Source organism: Leptonychotes weddellii, chromosome 7 (assembly GCF_054177405.1).
Source record: "Leptonychotes weddellii isolate Sample4059 chromosome 7, ASM5417740v2, whole genome shotgun sequence".
Lineage (NCBI taxonomy): Eukaryota > Metazoa > Chordata > Mammalia > Carnivora > Phocidae > Leptonychotes > Leptonychotes weddellii.
In genome coordinates this window covers 105,852,138-105,873,374 of record NC_138375.1, presented here as the reverse complement: position 1 = coordinate 105,873,374, position 21,237 = coordinate 105,852,138, and the positions used below count along the sequence as shown (strand labels likewise).

Here is a 21,237-nt window from a genome sequence, read left to right as displayed (position 1 = left end):
TTAATTAGTCTTAAACAAACACTGTCTCTTTACCTCACTTTGATATAGTAAGTTTTAGGGTCTATAATTCAACTGCTGCCAACTGGGCAAGGGTGGTATTTGTTTTTCTGTTCTGTGTAGCTATGTACATTTTCAGTATCCTGAGTTACCAAGCTTTGACTATAGGAAAGTGCATTTTGTCTCTTGAAAGATGCAATGAGTCCCTTTAATTATTTCACATTGATTCAATAAAATGGTTCACTGTGGTTTCAGCTCAGATCAGATATTTGCAGTATGATTTGTGTAACTATTGAGCGCAAAATAACCGAATTTCAAGCTCATGTTCATTTGAATAAGCTGTGGCAATGAAACAATGAAATGATTATATATGAATATATATATGAATAATCATGTACATATGATACATATACATCTGCGTGTATGCCCACTCTAAATATCTAAAAAGAGGATAATCCAGTAAGATATAAATATCTTAATGTGTATATATAGACAAGTAATAAAAGTCTCAAATGACAAAATTTTCATTACAACTGCAAAGAGTTTCTTCCATTCATTCAAGCTGATAGTTTGTTTTCACTTTTTATACATGCCAGTGATTTGCTTTCTGTAACTATTTTGAGGTGTTTTATTTCTCCCCCAGCAGTGGGGATTAGTTTGTCCTCAGCCATCTATACCAGTGTTATTCTCAGAATAGTTTGCCAGGATTTGGGGATGCAGGCTGACGTTGAAAAAGGGACCTGACCTCTCACTCTTAGACTCCAGTTTGTTTGAATGTTACATATTTAGTGACATTTTAACCATTCTTTCCTTCACCAGTTGATCCCCTCGGAACTGGGTTCAGTCCTGATTACATTTTATCATAATTGATCTTGAATATTTTGCTGGGGTTCAATATGACAGGTATTTATTGCAATATAATTCACATCGAATAAACCTCACCCTTTAGAAGTGTACATTTCAGTGCATTTTAGTATACTACCAAATTGTGCAATCATCACTATCTAATTCCAGAACATATTCATCATCCAAAAAGTAATCCCATACCAATTAGCAGTCACTCCCATCACCCCCTGTAAATCCTTAATCTATTTTCTGTCTGTATTGGATTTGTTTATTCCAGGCAGTTAATATAAATGGAATCATACACTATGTAGCATTTTCTGTCTGGTTTTTTTCACTTAGCTAAATGTTTTCAAGGTTCATCTATGTTGTAGCATGTATCAGTACTTCCTTTTAATGACTGACTAATATTCCTGTGTATAGATTAGATATAGCACTTTTTTATACGTTCATTACTTGATTGGACATTTGGGTGATTTTACTTTTTGGCTATTATGGATAATGCTGCTATCAACACTTTGTATTAAGTTTTTGTGTGCGAGTATGTTTTCAATTTTCTTGGAGATGGTGCTTAAGAATGGGGCTTTGCTGCCTCACTGCCTTGGTCACGCTCTGCCATTTACTAGTTCTGTGAAGTTACTTCTCTGTACCTCAGTTTCATCTATAAACTGTGGGTATTCATAGTACCCACCTCTCAGTGTTTCTGAGACTTCAAAGAGCTAATACATGTAAAGTACTTAGGACCGTACCTGGTACGTGTTGTTGGGTGTGAATAAAAATTATCTATTATTTTAATATTTTGAGTTCCTTAATGATAGGGTTCATCTTCATTATGCCTATGATATCTGAGTCTAAAGGTTTATTTTTGATTTTTCCCTTTAATAAAAAAGAGAAATAAACAGAATTCCTTCGGGGTATCAGGGTGTGCTGACTTCAGACAAGCCTATTTCAAACTGAAGGACAGATGCTTTATATGCTGTAAACTGAGCAGAGGCTTGCCACCTCCAACTTGTCGTAATACAGCAACTTATCATACTCATCAGCCGGCAATACAATTTAGGAGGTACTTTTGTAGTTAGTAATCTATTATTAATAACGCGGCTATAATCGCGAGATCGCTTAAGACTCGAGTTTGAAAAGCTGGGAAATAGCTTATTTCCACAGCCACTCTGCGATTGGCTTAGGCGCGACCCAGGTCGATTTTTTGATTGGCTCTCGCACGGAAAGGGACTCTGCCTGAGCCAGTATTGCCAATATGGGGCCAACATGGCTCCACAATTGGCTTTCCTGGAAGCCGGCGGACACGTGGCTACCGCAGCCCGGACGACGTGGGAGGACCTAGTTTTCCCTACCGCGAGAGGGCGCCGGCGGTTCCTCGGTGCTCAAGTCTCATTTCCCATAAAGCCTCCGAGTGACCAATCAACTGGCTGTCTCGATACCGCTTTCAAAGTCGGCGGGCCCTTTCACCAATCGTAAGGCAGATACCGCCCCCAGCCTGAGGATTGATGGAAAGCTTCACCAATCATCTCATAGATCTCCGCGATCTCCGCCCCGCTCGCACGGGATTGACGCTCCGTCCGGCCAATAGGGGACGCTCAGTCGGCGGGTGGATGAACGCGGCCCTCTGTAATGGCGGAGCGTGGCGGGGACGGGGGGGACGGTGAGCGATTCAACCCGGGGGAGCTCAGGTAAGGGGCGCTGCCTTCCCTTACCTTTCAGCACAGTGGAGTCCCAGGGGGTAGGCCTGTGGCGCGGAGATCCGCGGTGGGAGGTGGACGGAGGAGCCGCGGCGGCTCGGGGCCAGGACCGCATGGGGTTGGCGAAGGGGGAAGGGGAGGGTGGCTTGAATGAGAGAGCCGGCCCGGGGCTGGGCCGCGGCCTCCTGCGCCTTGTCTGGGTGCTCCCTGCGGTTTTCGCGGGTCCCCAGTGCCCTTCGCGGCCTGCGGCCTGCGGGCGGGGTCCGGCGTTCCCGCCTTGGGGCCCCGCCTCAGCCGCGTGCCGCCTCCGCCTCGACCCCTCTCAGCTTCCTCTGGGCTTTGCATCGCCGCGGGGCCGGTTTTCCTCATCGACCCCTTCCACTCCGCGCTGAACTCCCGGGGACCCCTCGCCACTTCTGGTTCAGCATTCCCCACGCCCTCCGCGGCCCTCGGGGGTCTCCACGTCTGCCCTGTGCCTTCATCCCCACATCGCTTGCTTTTTTGAACTTCCTGTGTGTTTCCTTCCTTTCTCTCATTTTATTCCTCATGCCGCATTTGTGAATAACAGCAGTAGCAACAGCCGTTTGTTACGTGCTTCTGTGTGCCTTTGGAGTAGTTGCTATTGTCATTTTGCAGGCCCTGACTCCTCAGTTAAGTTACTTGCCCATCTTACAGGTGAGGAAACTGAACCCCGTAGAGGTTGAGGACGTGGGACAAGGTCGCATTGGTGGAATTGTGGCTCCAGGAAGTGGCTTGAACCAAGGCAGTCAGGCTCCAGAGCCTGCAGTCTGGATCGCTATTCCATTCTTCTGCTTACGCCATTGCCCTAAAGAGTGCAGTGACCTTTCTTCCTCTGGTATCTCAGTGCCTATGGAATTTGTAATTAAGATTTGGTACAGTAAAAGTGTCTTGATAAAGTAAAATTCTTTAGTCAGTGATATTTGGGGACAAGAGGTCCCGAGCTTTATGTATATTTGGTACATCCCCCCCACCCCCCGCATGGGAAAAATGTCATTTCAGATGTTCAGCTCTCATTCTGAATTGTGCCATTGTCAGCATTTGAACATGAAAAAGAGCAGTGTAGGTTATGAGGACTCTTTAGTATTGTCTGGAGCTCAAGATGAAATTGTATAAAGAAATGGGTATTGTTACCCAAGTTTTCAGGAAAAATGTCTTCTAAATTCTGAATTGTCACACACAAAAATCCTTATTTGACAGGAATAAAATCTTGTTTTCTTTCAGAAATGAATTTCAAATCCTTTAAACCCCATATGTACACTTTAGTAATGAGTGATCAAAGTGCATTGTCAGGGTGGTTCAATATTAGTGATGGAAAGTTTATTCCTGATTGTGATCTCGAGTTATTTAGTTACTTAGCTAGTCATATTGGGAACATTACTTTGCATTTTAGAGCTTTACAATGAGTAGCCTTTTAGACTTTATTATTAATAGCTAGACATTGTTGCAAAACTGATTTGAATAGGGTTTTTAATTAGGTGTTCTGTTGCACACATTTTATACCTTGGCCTCTTGGGTTGGAAGTTTTGCTTCCAGAGTGTACTGTAAAAACTATTTCACTTAAATAATTTATTTTAGTATTTCTCAGGGTTTAAGAGAAATTACCTGTTTCTATGGCTTCTTTGATGGTAGAAATTGAGGCTTAGTTTTTGTATTGGTATCCTTTATGTATATCATGGTGTGTCTGTCATAGTCCCTGGCAAATGAGGTGTTCAGTGGTTATATGGTAAATAAATGAATAAAGGAGATTGAGAGATGGTTTCCTTTTTGGACCTATATTTAGTGTGTGCTTTGTGACGGCCATTGACCTCTGTACCTGCTGGCAGGTACTGTAGAGCCTTGAAGCAGACCAGAAACCTTTGTCCTCAAGGAGCTTCCATGCTAATTAAGATTGATCTAAATCCTAATTAAACTAACCTCATCAGATGATCAGCCTGCAAATGTGAAGAGACTTATGCAGGGTCATTGAGTAATTGGCAGGGTCTAGGTCTCCTCACAGTCTTACTACTTAATTTGACTCCCATCAATAGCATCTCTCTATTTTTGCTCCTATTAAAGGAATTGCAGCATTGTCTTCACCACTGGGGACATTGTATATCTGGATAGAATACTTGTAGGGAAGTACATTTGTTCTTGTAAAAAAAAAAATTGCTTTTCTATTCATGTAAGTAGCCTTCTCTTTTCCAAAAAGGTTGAAAGTGATAGGGGTACAAATAACCCACAATAGACAGAATTTATTCAGAGATCCAAATGCCATCCATCCCTTAATGGTTGGGACCATTAAGAAAACTTTTATAGAGTCATATTTGTATAGATCCTTTATCCAAGGCCTTTGTTTACTTACCTATTAATGCTTTATGTCTTATGACAAGGTACTTGCAATCTCAATTTTCTCAACTGTAAAATGTGAATAAGAATACAGTGGTCCTACCACTGGCCAGCTGCCTTTAAAAAAATGGTAAAAATGGTGCCAAACTTAACCTTATTGGGTTGTGGTGAGAATAAAAGAGTTAGTACAAATACTATCCATATAACTTGCCTGGTATGTAAAAAGTATCCAGTTTTCATTTCATAATAATATCATTATTAAAAGACTAATGCTTGAACAGTTATCAACACTGGGTTGCAGCAGTATACTAAGGGGAAATTATATACTAGTGGGTAGAGGTAATACAAAAGTAAACAAGTGAGAAATTTCTTCATAGCATTTATCATAATTGAAAATTCAAACTGCGTAATGAGCCAGAGAGGGGCTAGGAGAGGTTTGGGATGGGAAAAGAGTTTGAGGTAACATTTGAACTGAGGCTGAATAATGAGGAGCAGTTATGTAAACATATTGGGAAAAGCATGCCAGGCAGAGGCTTCAAGGTAATGAACTTTTGAATTATTTGATCAAAAAAGAAGACTGGAGTCTATAGAGAGGTCGAATATAGAGGGGTAAGGTTATAGGGAGTCTGATAATAGTAATTATAATAATATAGCTAACACTATAGTATAGCTAACTTTCTAATATTAATGCCATTTAACACTTACTAATCTTACTATACTGATGTTATAGCCACAGTTACAATAGCTAATACTTAACAGAGGACTTAAGTGGTAGGTGCTGTTCCAAGTGCTTTATTAGCTCATTTATTCCACCTTGCAGTTTCTAGTAAGGCTGTTGGAATGAAAGAGTGGTATAGAGAGCTCAGCACGTGTGCCATACAGATCTGACATCAGAAGATGGCAACTTTAGGCTGTTGATGGAAGAAATTCTGTGAATTTTGTCACCATTTTTAGTGGCAGACTTCATAGCTAAGCTCTTGAGTCAAATTGACAGTGAAGTGCCTTTTCAAGTAGAGCACTGTGCTAGGTTTTGTGGGGGAAGGAAAGTAATCATAATGTAGTTTAGTGTGTACCAGATAACTATCCTAAATATTTCACAGGCATTATCTCATTGAACAGAGAGATAGGAGATAAGTTTTATTTCTCTTCCCCTCCTAGTTTACATCTGAGTATACTCAGGCTCAGAAAAAATGTAACTAGCCTACAACAAGAGGCAGAGCCCTGATTTGACTGTTCTGTCATTCTAGAGCCTAAATGCTTAACTTCAAGCTATAACTAGGAAGTGAAATTCTAAAGAAAGAATTACTGTAAATTTTTCAAAAAGGGAGAGGCAGACTCCAAGGAAATCAGAAGATGAAGGCACATTATTAACTCAGTGCTGAAACAGAGTATTTTTCCTTGGTGCTTAACTTTTTTTCTGCTCAAAGGTTAAGATTTCCTTCAGTAACAGTGGCTATCTGTCTTTGGGGAGTGCATATAACTTGAAGACTGATCATTCTGATAAAATCCTTCTTTTTGTAGTCACCATTTTTACATCATACTTTGTAACCTTGAGTGCAGGATCATTTGCAAATTTGGTTAAATACACTTGGTATAGTAGTTCTTGGATGTGTTTATAATCCTAGTGTTCTCATGGAAGCCATCTTGGTTCTTAGGATTTTTTGTGACAGTTGAACTACATTGTGGAAAATTTAGAGAAAGTTCAAAGGATAACCTTAAGCAGAGGGTTGGAAATGTAGGAAAGTTGGAAGAGCTTGGTGAGGAGAGTATAAAAATGATTATTTTCAAATATATATAAGGAATATAACTATTAATCTTGTGAGCACAGAAATGTAAATTTCATATATAAAATAGAGAGTTGAAGTAGCTACTGGGAAGACTAAGGCAAATTATATTAAAAATAATCTTTATAATATTCTACATACCCTACTTGTAAGGTAGCTTAGGTACGATATCACCTAGGTATTTATTGGTTGATTCCACACATACTGAGACCTACTGTGTGCAGACCTAACTCTGTGCTGGGAATATACAGGAGAGCAGGACAGACAGAATTCCTGCTCTAAAGGGCCTTATATAGACAGTATGGTGTAGTGTTTAAGAGCCAGTTGCCTGTGTTCAAATCCTAGTTTTACTACTGAACCAGCTGTGAGGTCTTGGGCAAGTGATACTTAACTTTCCTGTGCCTTAATGTCCTCATCTTTAAGTCTACGATCATACCACCCTGAACATACCCGATCTCGTCTGTCCTCATCTTTAAAATGAGGTTGATCATACAGTTGACCCTTGAACACTGTGGGGATTAGGGATGCTGACCCCCAAACCCCCCGTGATTTGAAAATTCGAATATAACTTTTGATTCCCCCCAAAACTAAACGTTAATAGCCTGCTCTTGGGCACCTGGGTGGCTCAGGTGGTTAAGCGACTGCCTTCGGCTCAGGTCATGATCCTGGAGTCCCGGGATCGAGTCCCACATTGGGCTCCCTGCTCAGCGGGGGGTCTGCTTCTCCCTCTGACCCTCTTCCCTCTCGTGCTCTCTGTCTCTCATTCTCTCTCTCAAATAAATAAATAAAATCTTTAAAAAAAAAAAATAGCCTGCTCTTGTCTGGAAGCCTTACCCATAACCTAAGTAATTGATTAACACATATTTTGTATGTTATATGTATTATATATTGTATTCTTACAATAAAATAAACTAAAGAAAAGAAAATGTTAAGAAAATCATAAGGAAGAGAACATAAGTTAATATTGTACTGAATTTATTGAAGAAAATTTGCCTGTAAGTGGACCTGTGCAATTCAAACCTGTATTGCTCAAGGGTCAACTATAGCATCTATCTCATAGGGTTGTTATGGTGGTTAAATGACTTAAAAAGAGCTTAGAGCACTGCCTGACACATAGTAAGCAGAGTTAATAATTTTTTTAAAAAACACTTGTGAGAGGAGATAGATAATACCATCTTAGGTGATACTACCTATCTGTTTAAGTGCCATGGAGAAAACAAACCAGGGTGTTTAGAGATTGAGGGATGGGGTGGGGCGCAATGTGGCAAAAGGCTTTTCCTTTAATTAAAGAATACTTGTGATCACTTAAGCTGCTACCTACCTCTCCCGTAAAAACTTTGTATTTGGAACCATTTGAGGGTAACATACATACACCATGGCCCTTCACCCCTAAATACTTAAGTGTCTATTTTCTAAGAATGGAGATACTTAACTACAACACAGTTATCAACTTCATAACTATACACTGACACAGTACTTATTCTCCATATCACAAGTGTTGTCCATTAATTCAAAATGTCCTGTATGACATTTCATCTCTTTAGTACAGAATCCAGTCTGGGGTTAGTATTGTGTTGTCATCTCTTTAGCTTCCTTTAAAATCTAGAACATTTCCACAGCCTTCCTTCGTCTTTTATGTATAACATTGACATTCGTAAAGAATACACTCCCTTTCCTCCTTTTTTTCTTTTAAGATTTATTTATTTTATTTTAGAGCGAGCACATGCATGAGCAGGAAGGGCAGAGGGAGAGGGAGAGAGAATCTGAAGCAGACTCTGTTGAGCTTGGAGCCCAGTGCAGGTCTCCATCTCAAGACCCTGAGATCATGACCTGAGCCAAAATCAAGAGTCGGACGCTTAACTGACAGTGCCACCCAGGCACCCCTCCTTTCTTCTCCCTTTTTAAAAATGGAACATTCCTCAGTTTGTGTTGGTCTAATATTTCCTCATTATTAGATTGAGGTTATACATTCTTACCCGGAATAGGTGATACTGTGTCCCTCTCTGTCACATGATACCCATTTATCCTTTTTAGAGATGATAGTAATTTTGATCACTTGGTCAGGCTGTTGCCCAATTTCCTTAATATGTAGTTAGTAGTTCTTCATCCTACCCTGCGATTGTAAATAGCATGTGGGGAGACATTTTAAGACCATCCAAATAATCATCCTCATCCAAATTTCCTCCTGGGTGACCAATTATCATTCTTACCGATGCACTTTTTATCATGATGTTTGCAAAATGATGACTTTCCAACTCCACTTGCTCTTAAGGGCCTTTTAAATTTGATTTTAATTAGAGATCAATAGGTAAATTTAGTAATTTTGAGAAGGAAAAATTTATACATTGCTTTCCCACACAGGATGGCTCAACAGCAGGCCTTGAGGTTCCGAGGCCCGGCTCCCCCACCAAATGCAGTGATGCGAGGCCCACCACCTCTTATGCGACCTCCTCCACCTTTTGGTATGATGCGAGGCCCTCCACCACCACCTCGGCCCCCTTTTGGACGTCCTCCTTTTGATCCTAATATGCCGCCAATGCCTCCTCCAGGAGGGATTCCTCCACCTATGGGCCCTCCGCACCTCCAGGTAAAGAATGTAGAGGTTGCTGTTTGTCAGTGTTAGTATCAGTATTATATGAGTTTTGCTTAAAAGCTAGTTCTTCGTTTCACTGTTTAGGAAAATGGGAGCTGAAGAGAACATCCTTCTGTTAATGTGTTTGTCCAAAAGCAGTGAAAACATAATTAGTATAGAAATTCAGAATGGGAATTTAGATGGTGATAGAAAACCATACATATAAAATTAGGATTCAGCAAGGTATTTCTTACATGCCTTTATCTCTTGAGAATTTAGTAATCTGTCTTTATGGGATATGAAATTTGAAATCTTAATATATAGAGTGGGTGAAATTTATTTTCAGGGATACATGTTGCCAATAAATGTAAATATATGTATATATATTTCTGAGCAATTCTCCCCAGAAGTGATGCTTAGGATAGAATCTAGAAAGTGACAAAAAAGACATAAGTATAATACTTGGATTTTCCCTCCCTGAGGGAAAAAAAAAGGATTATCTTAAAATTTTAGAAATGGAATTATTGTGGGATTTCTTTAAATAAATACTTTTCTGGTATTTTAACCTGAGGCATAATATTCCTCTCTCATTTATGTAGACTCAGTTAATGTCTGAAATGGTGTCATGAAGGTATTAACTCTCAAATGTCTACTTTTGAGATTGTTTTCTTTCTTTTTGTTTGAGTATGTATCTGTTCTCATGTTTATCCAGCTTGCATACCTCTGAAACCAAATAAATATAGTGCTGTCATCTGCCCTCCATTAGCTTAATCAAGAATGAACTTACTAAAAATAGAAAAGGGTAATGTAGTATTTAAGTGAAGTTAACTCAGTTTAGACAGGGTTATATTTATGGAAGAGACACAAAGTTTTAATATTTTGCTTAATAATTACATTGTCTTCCAAGTAATGGATAGTTCCTACCCCCCCCAACAAAGTGTTAAATGGTTTTATATTTCCTTGAAGATTAGAATAAGAAATAGGTTTTTGACCTACTGATTCTGGTATAACTTGTAATAATAGGTGGATTTATTCTAACTTGTGCCTTTAAGAGTTAAATCTACTTGTAGAATATTATAAAATGTTAACAGACTAATGTGACCCTCGAATGGAAATAAATCAGTTGTTGTAATGTGATATTTTCTAATGTTTTGATACTTTTCTTGGTCTTGATGGATAAAGTGTGTAGTTTTACTTTAAATCCAAATTTTTTCCACCTAATGGTGCATGAGACATATTTGGAGTAGTTATTTCATAGAATGAGGGTCTGTGTGCTGTTGCTGGAAAGACTAAACTGAATCCAGAAAAACCTGGAATATGGGAAGAAGACAGTTTTAGGAAAAGGAAATGCAATTTCGTATTATTAGCATAGTGTCCCTTCCATTATACAGATTAAGGTGCTTTGGATAATTGAATTTTAAAGTAACTTACAGATTATAGAGGAAATCTTTTTAATTCCTGTTCAGAATCTGTTTTTAAAATGTCAGGCCACATTTCGGCTTTAGTAAGTAAGATATAGCAGTTTCACTTAAATTGTTTGGTTCGGGGTCTTGTGTCAGCAATCTTTGAAGAATGACAGTAAAGGAATTATCAGAGAGAGGATTAGATCAGTAATGGTTCCAGGAAATTTGTTTAAAAATTGTAATACATACCATTTAAATTTTTATTTTCACTAAAAGTAAAATGGACAACTCTTTTACCGTGTCTTTTAAACTTCCTGATGTTTGTATGTTTGAGCTACATTATTAGTATTACTTGAAAAAAAAGGAAATGATGAATATTTTCCTACATTATAGTTACTTAATGGGAAAAGAGAATAAAGGGTTATGTATAGCTGGTTTTTCAGTTATTGCTGTTTTATTTATAAAATAATGTTTCTTTTATGGTTGGTTCCTGTTGTAGGTGAGGTATGGAGGCATTGGTGTGCTTGGTGTTCAGCAAGATATATAAATCAGTTTTTTCCTTTTGAAAATAATCCAGTGCCCAGTGTATGAAATAATGCTGTTAAAGTATAAAGAAAAAGCAAGATTGATTCATCCATGATGCCGTAACACAGAGAGAACTTCTGTTAGTGTTTTGATGTATTCCTTTCTAGTCTGTTTGAGTATCATTTTTGTTAAAGAGAAACTTATACAATGTAGGTGAATGTATTTGAATGGGCTATAAAACTAGTTTCTCTTATAGTACTTTACTTTTGGGTAGAATTTAGTCATTTGAAGGGGAAAAAAAAAGATAAATACAAGTGACCATTATTGTTTTTATTAATTGACAGAGACCACCTTTTATGCCTCCACCCATGGGAACCATGCCTCCTCCTCCGGGTATGATGTTTCCACCAGGAATGCCTCCTGTGACTGCTCCTGGTACTCCAGCATTGCCTCCTACTGAGGAGATATGGGTTGAAAATAAAACTCCAGATGGGAAGGTAAATTATAAAATGTATTTAGGTCGTTATCTTGGTAGTGACAAGAGAGTAAAAGTTAAGAGTTCTGGCAAATGGAGATAAGTTACAGTATCCTTGCCAATGAAAATGAGTCTCAGACAAGCACCGGATAGGGTAGAACTCCAAGAAAGGCTCACTGGATTGGATTTCTGCACGGACATAAGGTTGCCTGGAGTGCTTACGTATGTTTACCTGTGATTCTGGAAGCTTGTATTTTAAATAGTGTCAATGAGGTTTGGTGTTCGCTAGGACAACTCACAGAACTCAGCATATATTAGTACTCACAGCTAAGCTTAATTGCAGTGAAGGGATCCAAAGCAAAACCAGCAAAGAAAAAAAGGTGTATGGGGCAAAGACTGGAGGAAACCAAGCATAAGCTTCCAAGAGTCCACTCAGTGGAATCACATTGAACAATTTAATTCCTCCAGCATGGAATTGTGAGAATACGTGTGAAGTGTTGTCTACCAAGGAAGCTTGCCTGAGCCAAGGAGTTGAGGGTTTCCAGGGAATTGTGGGAGCCCTTCTAAAATTCAGGTTTCCAAATGCCAGTCAGGGCCAACTCTGCAAGCAAGGCTTTCTTTTTTTTTTTTTTAAAGATTTTATTTATTTGAGACAGAGAGAATGAGAGACAGAGAGCATGAGAGGGAGGAGGGTCAGAGGGAGAAGCAGACTCCCTGCCGAGCAGGGAGCCCGATGCGGGACTCGATCCCGGGCTCCAGGATCATGACCTGAGCCGAAGGCAGTCGCTTAACCAACTGAGCCACCCAGGCGCCCCAAGCAAGGCTTTCTAAGGAGAGCAGTCTGAGGCCTTCTCAGTTAAGTTTGTGCACAAAATACAACCTTGGTTTTCCTTTTTGTGTTAAAAATACAGAGCGCTCATTATAGAAAATTAGGGGAAGGGGAGAAAGGAGGGGAAAATTACCTCTAGTATCAGTACACCAACAGCCAATTTCCATGTACTTCTCTTTTCTAAGTTTTTTTTTTTTTTTTAATACCTTTTAAGACAGGATGTAGTTGCATTAGTGTTTTTTTAATGATAGTTGACAGATTCTGGGATACCAATGATTCTGCTTCCTCTGCAGGTTTATTATTATAATGCTCGGACACGTGAATCTGCATGGACCAAACCAGATGGAGTTAAGGTTATTCAGCAGTCAGAACTGACACCTATGCTTGCAGCCCAGGCTCAGGTTCAGGCCCAAGCCCAGGCCCAGGCCCAGGCCCAGGCCCAGGCCCAGGCCCAGGCGCAGGCGCAGGCGCAGGCACAAGCACAAGCTCAAGCGCAGGCCCAGGCCCAGGCGCAGGCCCAGGCTCAGGCACAAGCACAGGCTCAGGCGCAGGCCCAAGCGCAGGCCCAGGTGCAGGCACAAGTACAAGCACAAGCAGTAGGAGCTTCCACCCCTACAACCAGTAGCCCAGCACCTGCAGTGTCCACTTCAACATCATCATCCACCCCATCCTCTACCACTTCTACCACAACAACTGCCTCTTCGGTTTCGCAGACAGTATCAAGTGAGTACCAGCCAGCATGTGTTTTCATTTAGGGGCTAGAGAAATGGACAAGTAGGGACTGCATTGCAAAATGATGCTAGTGTTTCAGGTGTGATCCTTGATGTTACTTAAAATACATTTTTGACACTAAGACTTCTGGGTTAAAAAAAGAACAGGAATTTAAATTAGTAGAAGAAATTATTTGTCCTGTTGGCGTTCATGAAGCTAAACTGGGAAGTGCAGAGGTAGCTATTCCATCTCGGCCAACAGTAATGCTGGGTGCTGTGGGGTTTGTAAAATAAGCATAAGTCTTTGTTCCTGCCTTACAGGACTTTCAGTTTTTCTAATTGAGGCAAGAATAATGTATGTGGAACAATTAGGGAGTAGTGTGCCCGGTTATACAGTGAAAATAGAAGGTGGTAGGAATTTAAGAAAAGGGAGAGATGAGTAATGGGTGGACAGACTATGTGGGTATTGAGATTGATCATGAAGGATGTGTGGTGGGATTTGAGTAGATTTCAAAGTAAAGAGATCTTTCTGGTAGGGGGAACAGCATAAACAAAGGTCAGGAGGTGAGGATAAATGCAATTTATGGGATTGTTAAGAAAGTCTTCTGAGGTGGGGGGTGGTTTATATTGGTTAACACATTTATTCAGAGTGAGACCAGGTTACGAAGAGTTTTAAGAACTAGCCATATGGGTGAGGCAGGTAGGTTCCAGGGGTCCAGTATAAGTGCAGTGTTCTGGAACATTTTTCTGGCGTTCTTTTTTTTGGGGGGGGGTAGTTATTGAAATAGGGAAAGTTATTAGGAACTTTTTAGTAATTTCGTGTAGAGGTAGGTAGGTCCTAGAATGGGATACAGGCAGATGTATGAGGAGCAGAGATAGAAGCAGTCAGAAATGAAAGAGAATTTTCATGTATAACGTCACAGAGGCCCCAGGGTTAGACCTTTCCTAAAAAGATGAGAGGGGATTATAGCAGATTTTAGGAATGAGAAGAGAATTATTAATTTGCTTAAAAGATTGTCATTAATATTAACACTACTAGTTTTGGGAGGTTTTTGTTTGTATTTTTATATATATGGTACTGCTTAATCTTTAGGCTGAGGTTGAGCCCCAAAATATTTAAATAAGGATTTTATTGATTTGATTATTTTGTTTTGATACTGGTATGAAGATACATAGTTAACCCTATAGGTGATTAGAAGTTGGATTATTTTGCTACCTGGATAATAGATGAGAATAAGAAAAGATGGCTTCAGGGACTTGGGAGTTATTAATGTCTTTTATCCTATAAGAAATATGTGAGAGAGATTAAATCATAACAGATTCAGATTGGATTGGAGTAACTGAAGAAGTAAGGTACACCTAATACAGAGACAGTTTTTTAACAGCTGCGCTTGATATAGTTTAGATAGGTTGGGGGAAAATGCACTTAGTAGGAAGATGTAAATAATGCTTTACATCTTGATTAGCTAAGGTGGATTCTGATATGGAAGTATAACTGACAGTTACTAGCTGGCTGAGGGGTTTCCCTTCTCATAGGCTAGTGTTTCTAAAAACCTGTGTGGTAAGGCAGGAAACTACCAGTTTTTATGGGATACCTGTGCTGGTAATGACAGAAGGAGATTAATAAAAGCATTGCAGTTCTGTGTGGAGGCTCTGTGTTGCTTATGCTTTTGTTCCCTTCCTTCTTAGGAAGGAGAAGTAGTAGTACTTTGTTTTAAAGAAGGTTGGTAGCAGAATACTTTAACTGTCGTATATGTATTCCGTTTCTGTATCAGGGTGGTCTGTCCAGAGGTCCATAGCTGTCTTGCTCCTATGAACTATTCTATTCAGAACTCTGGTTTGTCATTTTTTGCACTGCCGTTCACTGATTGGGAGGCCCTTATTCTAAGAACAGAGTAGCAAAAACATGTTCTTTTTACTGCCCTTAAACATCACTTTTGATGTTCTTTCTGAGTATTCCTGATGTCTGTTTTTATTTCACTTGATTCAGTATCCTGAAGTGTTGTCATACTACAGTCTTAGTATTTCTCCATCTGTTGTAGTCACTTGTCTTTTTTAATTAAGATCTGAGGCTGGATTAGAAGTATATTTGGGGCCTAGCCTTTCACTAGTTAACTTTAGCAAAAGGTGTTAATAGGAGTTTAGTGACCATTAAGTTCTAGCTCCCATTCTCCCAGTTTCCCATTGAATTCTTTCATTGCCTTTATGTCTTTCCTCTCATGACTCATGGCCACTAATCAGATTTAGAAAATCCTGTGTCAGCAGGAGGAGTGGGTTGAGTGAATAACTTTTTGCCATCTCCATTGGTGTTCCTTTCCATTTGAAATGTGATGATTTTGTAACTCCTATTCTTTTCCTGAGTATAGTACTTTTTATCGTACTTCTGATTATATCTAAATATTATTACCATAACATTTAAAAAAAATGTAATTGTATGAACTGCAGTATAGTCCTGTGGGTAAATGGAAATAAAAATTAAGAAATTTATATTTTAGCCCCAGTTCAGCATAAACTCATTTTATCCTGTGCAAGTTTGTGAAAAATGCTGATGAAATCCTCCTCCTCAGGGAAGTTGGGAAGAATAACTAAACATATTTTCAGCCATTACAGTAGATTACAGATGCTAAGTGGTATATTTATGGGACTGGGCAAATGTTGCATGTAATTTGTATTTTTCACACTGTTATAAAATTATATTAATATGATACTGTACCCTAAGGCTAGGTCTATGCTAGACCAACAATTCATTCCTGGGCCCCTGAAGATACTTGTTTGGCCCTGCTGTCTATTTAGCCAAGGTGAGTCCCTCATTAACAAGTATGAAATTGCTCACATCTTCCCAGCCTAAGTGAGTTTTTCATTATTAGGAGCTGAAAAAAGAACAAATTTTGTCAGGTGGATTATTGGGTGGCTTGTATTCAATAGCGTGCTTTCCCTTAGAATAAAATTGGCATAAAGATTGGGAATGCACTGTTCTTTTCATTTAATTTGATAAATTCATTCTTAGTCCAGTATAGGTAGTTTAAAAATGAAGTATTTGTTACCAGTGAGTTACCAAAATGAATTTTGTTTTGGAACTAAGTGGGTTATAAATAAATAACAAAAGTGTTTTATAATACTTGAGAACTGAAACTTTTTACAAAGTATAAAATACAGATTTTATTTTTTGGGTCACAATTTGATTTTAAATGTGATAGAGATGAAATGTTTTATTTTTGGTACTTAAAAATAATGTATTAGAATCAAATTATCCCGAATTTCATATTCTCCTGGTCTCTCACACTGGAAACATGAGTTATTTTTATTTTTTCTTTTTTTACCTTTTTATTTTGAAATAATTGTAGAGAAACACAACTTGTTTTTTACTCCATTTGTTCATACTCAATCATCAGTTATTGCATATCTTTTTCTCACTGTTCTTCCTTGCTTGGATAGTTCCAGATAGGTTGAAATTGATTTTCCCACCTCTGTTCTTCCTTTTCTTCCCATTCATCTGTCAGATTAATTCATCAAATGAACACTGCTTAATTCTCTTCCATACAGAAACCTTCATTTTGCCTCCCCTAGACCTCTTTTATGCTCACGAAGTGACACGAATAACACATGAATGCATTCTTATAAAAAATTTAAGCTCTAATGAACGATATGTAGCAAAATGTGAAAGGCATACACAGATGTAGTACCTACATTTTGGTGTGCATTCTGTTAGGTCAGATTTGTACATTTACCTTAGTTCTTCCCTTTCACTACCCAGTAAAGTGCCGAAACCCTAGTCTTCTGCCAGAGCCTTGTACTTTATGCCTCTGGCCTGCCTTTCCAGCCATAACTCACTGGTTCTTTTGATATGCCTAGTGTTTTACTAGTTGACTGCTTGCTTTGTATTTTCTAAATAATTCCTTGTTGTTATCTCCTCTTTGCTTTTACTCACTTTTTTTCCCACTACTTGCTTATTTTCTCCTCCTACTTTGTCATTGTCCTTGTTGAAATCCTAATCTTTCAAGGCCTGTCATCACAGTATACAATTTTCTGTACCCTCTCACAGTTAGAAATGGTCTTTGCGTCTTGATTTACACTCCTGTACATTTATCCCATTTCACTTTGTATTTTAGTTATTTTTTGTATTTCATTTAACCGACTATTTTCAAGCTTCTTGAAGACAGAGACCTTGTTACAAATTTCTTGCAGTGCATGGAATGGGCCCTTAAATACTTACTGAATGAGTGAATGATGAATGAATATAGCGAAATGGTTTATGAAGGAGTGATACATATTTTTGTTTTATCTTTTATCAGCACCCACAACACAAGATCAGACCCCAAGTTCTGCTGTTTCAGTTGCCACGCCTACAGTTAGTGTTTCAACTCCTGCTCCTACAGCCACACCTGTGCAAACTGTTCCCCAGCCGCATCCCCAGACATTACCTCCTGCTGTTCCTCATTCAGTACCTCAGCCAGCAGCAGCAATACCTGCTTTTCCACCAGTAATGGTACCTCCGTTTCGTGTTCCCCTTCCTGGCATGCCAATTCCACTTCCAGGTAAACCAATAGATTCTAATAGTCCTTTCCAGCTATGTTTTCATATTGTCAGTTAGTTTGTTCTCATGTGTCTGTTGCATTTGAAATTTGCCTTGAATCTCACCTGTTTGAAATGTTTTTTGAAAGATTCATGGCTAACTGCAATATTTTCTCTTCAGTTTTGGTAACTGTCCTTTTTTTGTTGTTGTTTACATGTCTTAAAATTAGAGCCACATTTGAAGTTACACTCATTTTTGGATAATGGCCTCAGTGAATTAAAAATGATCATCTTTTCATGTAACTATGTTCAAATGCAATATCTTTAAAGGATTGAGTCTGTGAAGTTGAGAACTTACAAGTCATTACTAGCTAATACAAATTGAATGATTTTATATATTGTGCCCTGTTCTAAGCACCTTACATGTAATAACTCAGTTTAATTTTTGCAACCATCGTATGAGGTAGGTACACAGACAGATTAAATGACTTGCCCATGGTCACATAGCTGATAAGTGATGATGTTGGGATATGAGCTGAGCACTCCAGACCCGAATACCATGCTCTTAATAACTGTGCTATACTGGGAAGAAAATGTGAATCACTTAACTGTAAGAAATTCATCTAAAGCAAAACCAGAACTTTTCCTTGTAACATGAAGTGAAGTTAAGTATAATTTGCATCATTTAAACATTTAAATAGGTATAGTGAGATTGTGGCGTAGAATTTTTCCTGTAGGGATTAAACAGTGATAGTGTCGGGCATCCTAATTTGAATGCTTTTGGCAAACACATTTAACCCTTAATCCATGGTCTCTTCTCCTAGTATTACAGTTTGAAGCTTTTATACCTTAGCTCAAGTTCACAGGTCTAGTGTGTAGCAAAGATGGATAGAATGTAGGCCTCTTGTCTCCCAGTTTCATATTCCTCATGCTATCTATTATTGCTGTTTTATTGTACTAGTTTTTATGTAAGAATAGGGTTGTAGTACAGCTGTTTCTTAGATTTGTACATATTTTAAATATCGCTATTGTTCTAATTGTCTTTTTCCTTGTGACTGCTTGGAAAAGAAGCAGCCACTTAGGTATTGAACCTTAGCAAGAAAGAAACCAAAAATTTTAAGAATTAGGGAGGTTTTTTCCCCTAAGGAAAACCTTTCGCATATTGTTGATATAGTGTTAGATAATTAAATACCCAATATATGATGTTTAAGAAACTCAAATCATTTAAAAGTAAGAAGAAGACCAAAAATGTTTCCTCGTACTAGGGATTATCCTTTTTCTAAATTAAATTTTAAGACAAGCTGCTGGATAATTGCCTCTGGATATACTTTTGGTAGAAAACCAGGTGATACATGGAGACTAGGTTGACACTGGTCATAAGCTCTCACAGTCTTGCTCTGCTTTGGGATCAAGGACAGTATTCAGACCATATACTGGATTCTGAATCATCTGAAGGAGCTGGGGTTGTGAATTCTGTAGAGAGAAGATTGAGGCATAGCATGGTGATGTTACCGAAGTATTTGAGAGGTTTTGTAAATGGACTTTTGTTTTGCTTTGGAGGTTCTTAATAGGGACCAGTGGGTGAAAAGTACAGAGTAGCAAAATTCATTTCTATAGACTGTTGAATTTTATCACAATAAAATCCCTTTACTTATAGGTCTGTTTTGATATGGTCTTCTCTGACCCTCACCCCATCTTTAAGTTTTAAAACAGATGGTGGTGACCATTTGATCAAGCGAGGTGGTACTTACGAAGTTTAGTAGTAAAAGGCATTTAATAAATGACAGTCACTAATGTCATTTTGTAGGTCATTTGGAAGGGAGCTTGAGTTAGATAATCTGTAAAATTTTGTCCCAAGATGCCAAGATTCCTTAAAGAGTTAATGTTTTATAGAAAATAATAATAATATTTGTTTATATGGTAAGGCATCTTTGATATTATGAATTCATTTTCTCATTTTCCCTTTTAAAAACTCAGTTTTCCAAGGTGCTTTAGTGGGAGGAAAAAAAAGGAAAAGACAACTTGTTTTTCTCTTCCCCAAATCTTTTATACACAGCTCTTTTTGTTTCTCTTTATCAATTTGGCAGTAAGGTAAACAGGAAAGATTTGGATGTGATTTATCCTGGAGCTTTAAGTTCTCTCTGTAATAGCAGTGTATGGCTCTAATGAGGATGATTAAGGAAAGGATAATCAAATAAGATGAAGGAAAAGAGTGGAAGAATTAAGTCTAAGACTATAAAATCTTACTTGGAATTTTAAGAAACTTACTGACATCAGAACTATTCAGAATGCTAAATGGAATTTTCTAATTTCCTAGTAGAACATAACTTGAGAATAAAGTTATAGGAAGATTGAATAGATGCTCCCTTTGGATTTTTTTAAATTTTATTTTTTAAATTTGTTTATTAGAGCAAGAGCCAGCACGAGCAGAGGGAGAGGGAGATAGAGAATTCTCAAGCGGACTCCCTGCTGAGTATGGAGCCTGACATGGGGCTCCATCTCACGACTCAGAGATCATGACCTGAGCCAAAATTGAGAGTTGGATGCTTAACCAGCTGAGGCACCCAGACGTCCTAGATGCTCCCTTTAGAGGTTTAAAAATTTAGATGTGTGGCAGTTTTGTGAGTCTTATGTATGTAGTTACCCTCAAAGAAAACCTTAAGTTTATCTTTTTAGCTTGAGAAGAAACACATATGACCTTTCAGTATGGTCTCTGTTGTCAGTCAAATATAGGAGTTCTGTGTTGGCCCAGTTGATCCTTAACAATGGCACTTAGGCCTAAATATGAATAGATTTGATTTTCTTCTGTTTAAGTTGAATAGTTAAAATTACCTTTTGGCGGGTGGTTTTGGAGAACATTGTTTGAGGGAAAAAAAGTTCATGTATTCTAAGAATTGAATTTCCAGGCCTGACTTACTAGGTTCAGTGGTCCTGCAGATGGCAGTATTTATACTAATTTAAACCTAATATGTGGTGTAACTTATTTAACCAAATGAATTTTTCCATTGCTTTCTTTTAACATTAAGGAAAACAGAACCATACATATGACTTAACTCAGCATGCTTTTATGATCCAGTGCCTTTGTTTTAGTTTCAGAGGTAATAGAAATTTTAACTCTAATATTCTTTACTTAAAATAGTAAATAAGAAATTAAAGGCATTTTTCAAAAATTGGCAGTATTTTTGTGTGTGTGTGCGTGAACTTAGGTACATTATTTACAAACCCAGGGGTTTAATTTCAGTTTTTAACTCTAAATTTCTTTTCCTATACTTTAGTGGGGAAAATAGTATATTATTTTAAATTTTCATTGGTACTAAACTAGGTTTAGTTTTTTCAGCCAAACAAATAGAAATTAAAACTAAGTCCCCCAACTCCTTTTCTTCCTGCGTTCAGCCTTCAGCCTTTTCCTTTAAAAATTTTTTTCTAATTCACACTTAATTTTGGATTTCTTCAATTAATCAGTCTTAGTTTTCCAGCTTTCCCTTTCATTCCCTTTTTATCACCATTGTAATGCATCATGATGAGTCTTCATTCTTCTAAGAAC

The 21,237-nt window shown here is 38.3% G+C and overlaps 1 protein-coding gene across 5 annotated transcripts in view; it reads left to right on the top strand.

The window, feature by feature from the left end:
- The first annotated feature begins 2,432 nt into the window (after window positions 1-2,432).
- TCERG1 (transcription elongation regulator 1) overlaps window positions 2,433-21,237 on the top strand; it is a 61,021-nt gene continuing 42,216 nt past the window's right edge. For all 5 annotated transcript variants that reach the window (XR_014147196.1, XM_081826890.1, XM_081826889.1 and 2 more), the window contains exons 1-5: window positions 2,433-2,528; window positions 9,029-9,254; window positions 11,512-11,664; window positions 12,765-13,194; window positions 17,474-17,716. Coding sequence is in view for 4 of the 5 variants with exons in the window: in XM_081826890.1 (XP_081683016.1) it covers window positions 2,470-2,528; window positions 9,029-9,254; window positions 11,512-11,664; window positions 12,765-13,194; window positions 17,474-17,716 (1,111 nt within the window). In the remaining variant the exon portion in view is untranslated. The remainder of the gene's footprint in view (window positions 2,529-9,028; window positions 9,255-11,511; window positions 11,665-12,764; window positions 13,195-17,473; window positions 17,717-21,237) is intronic.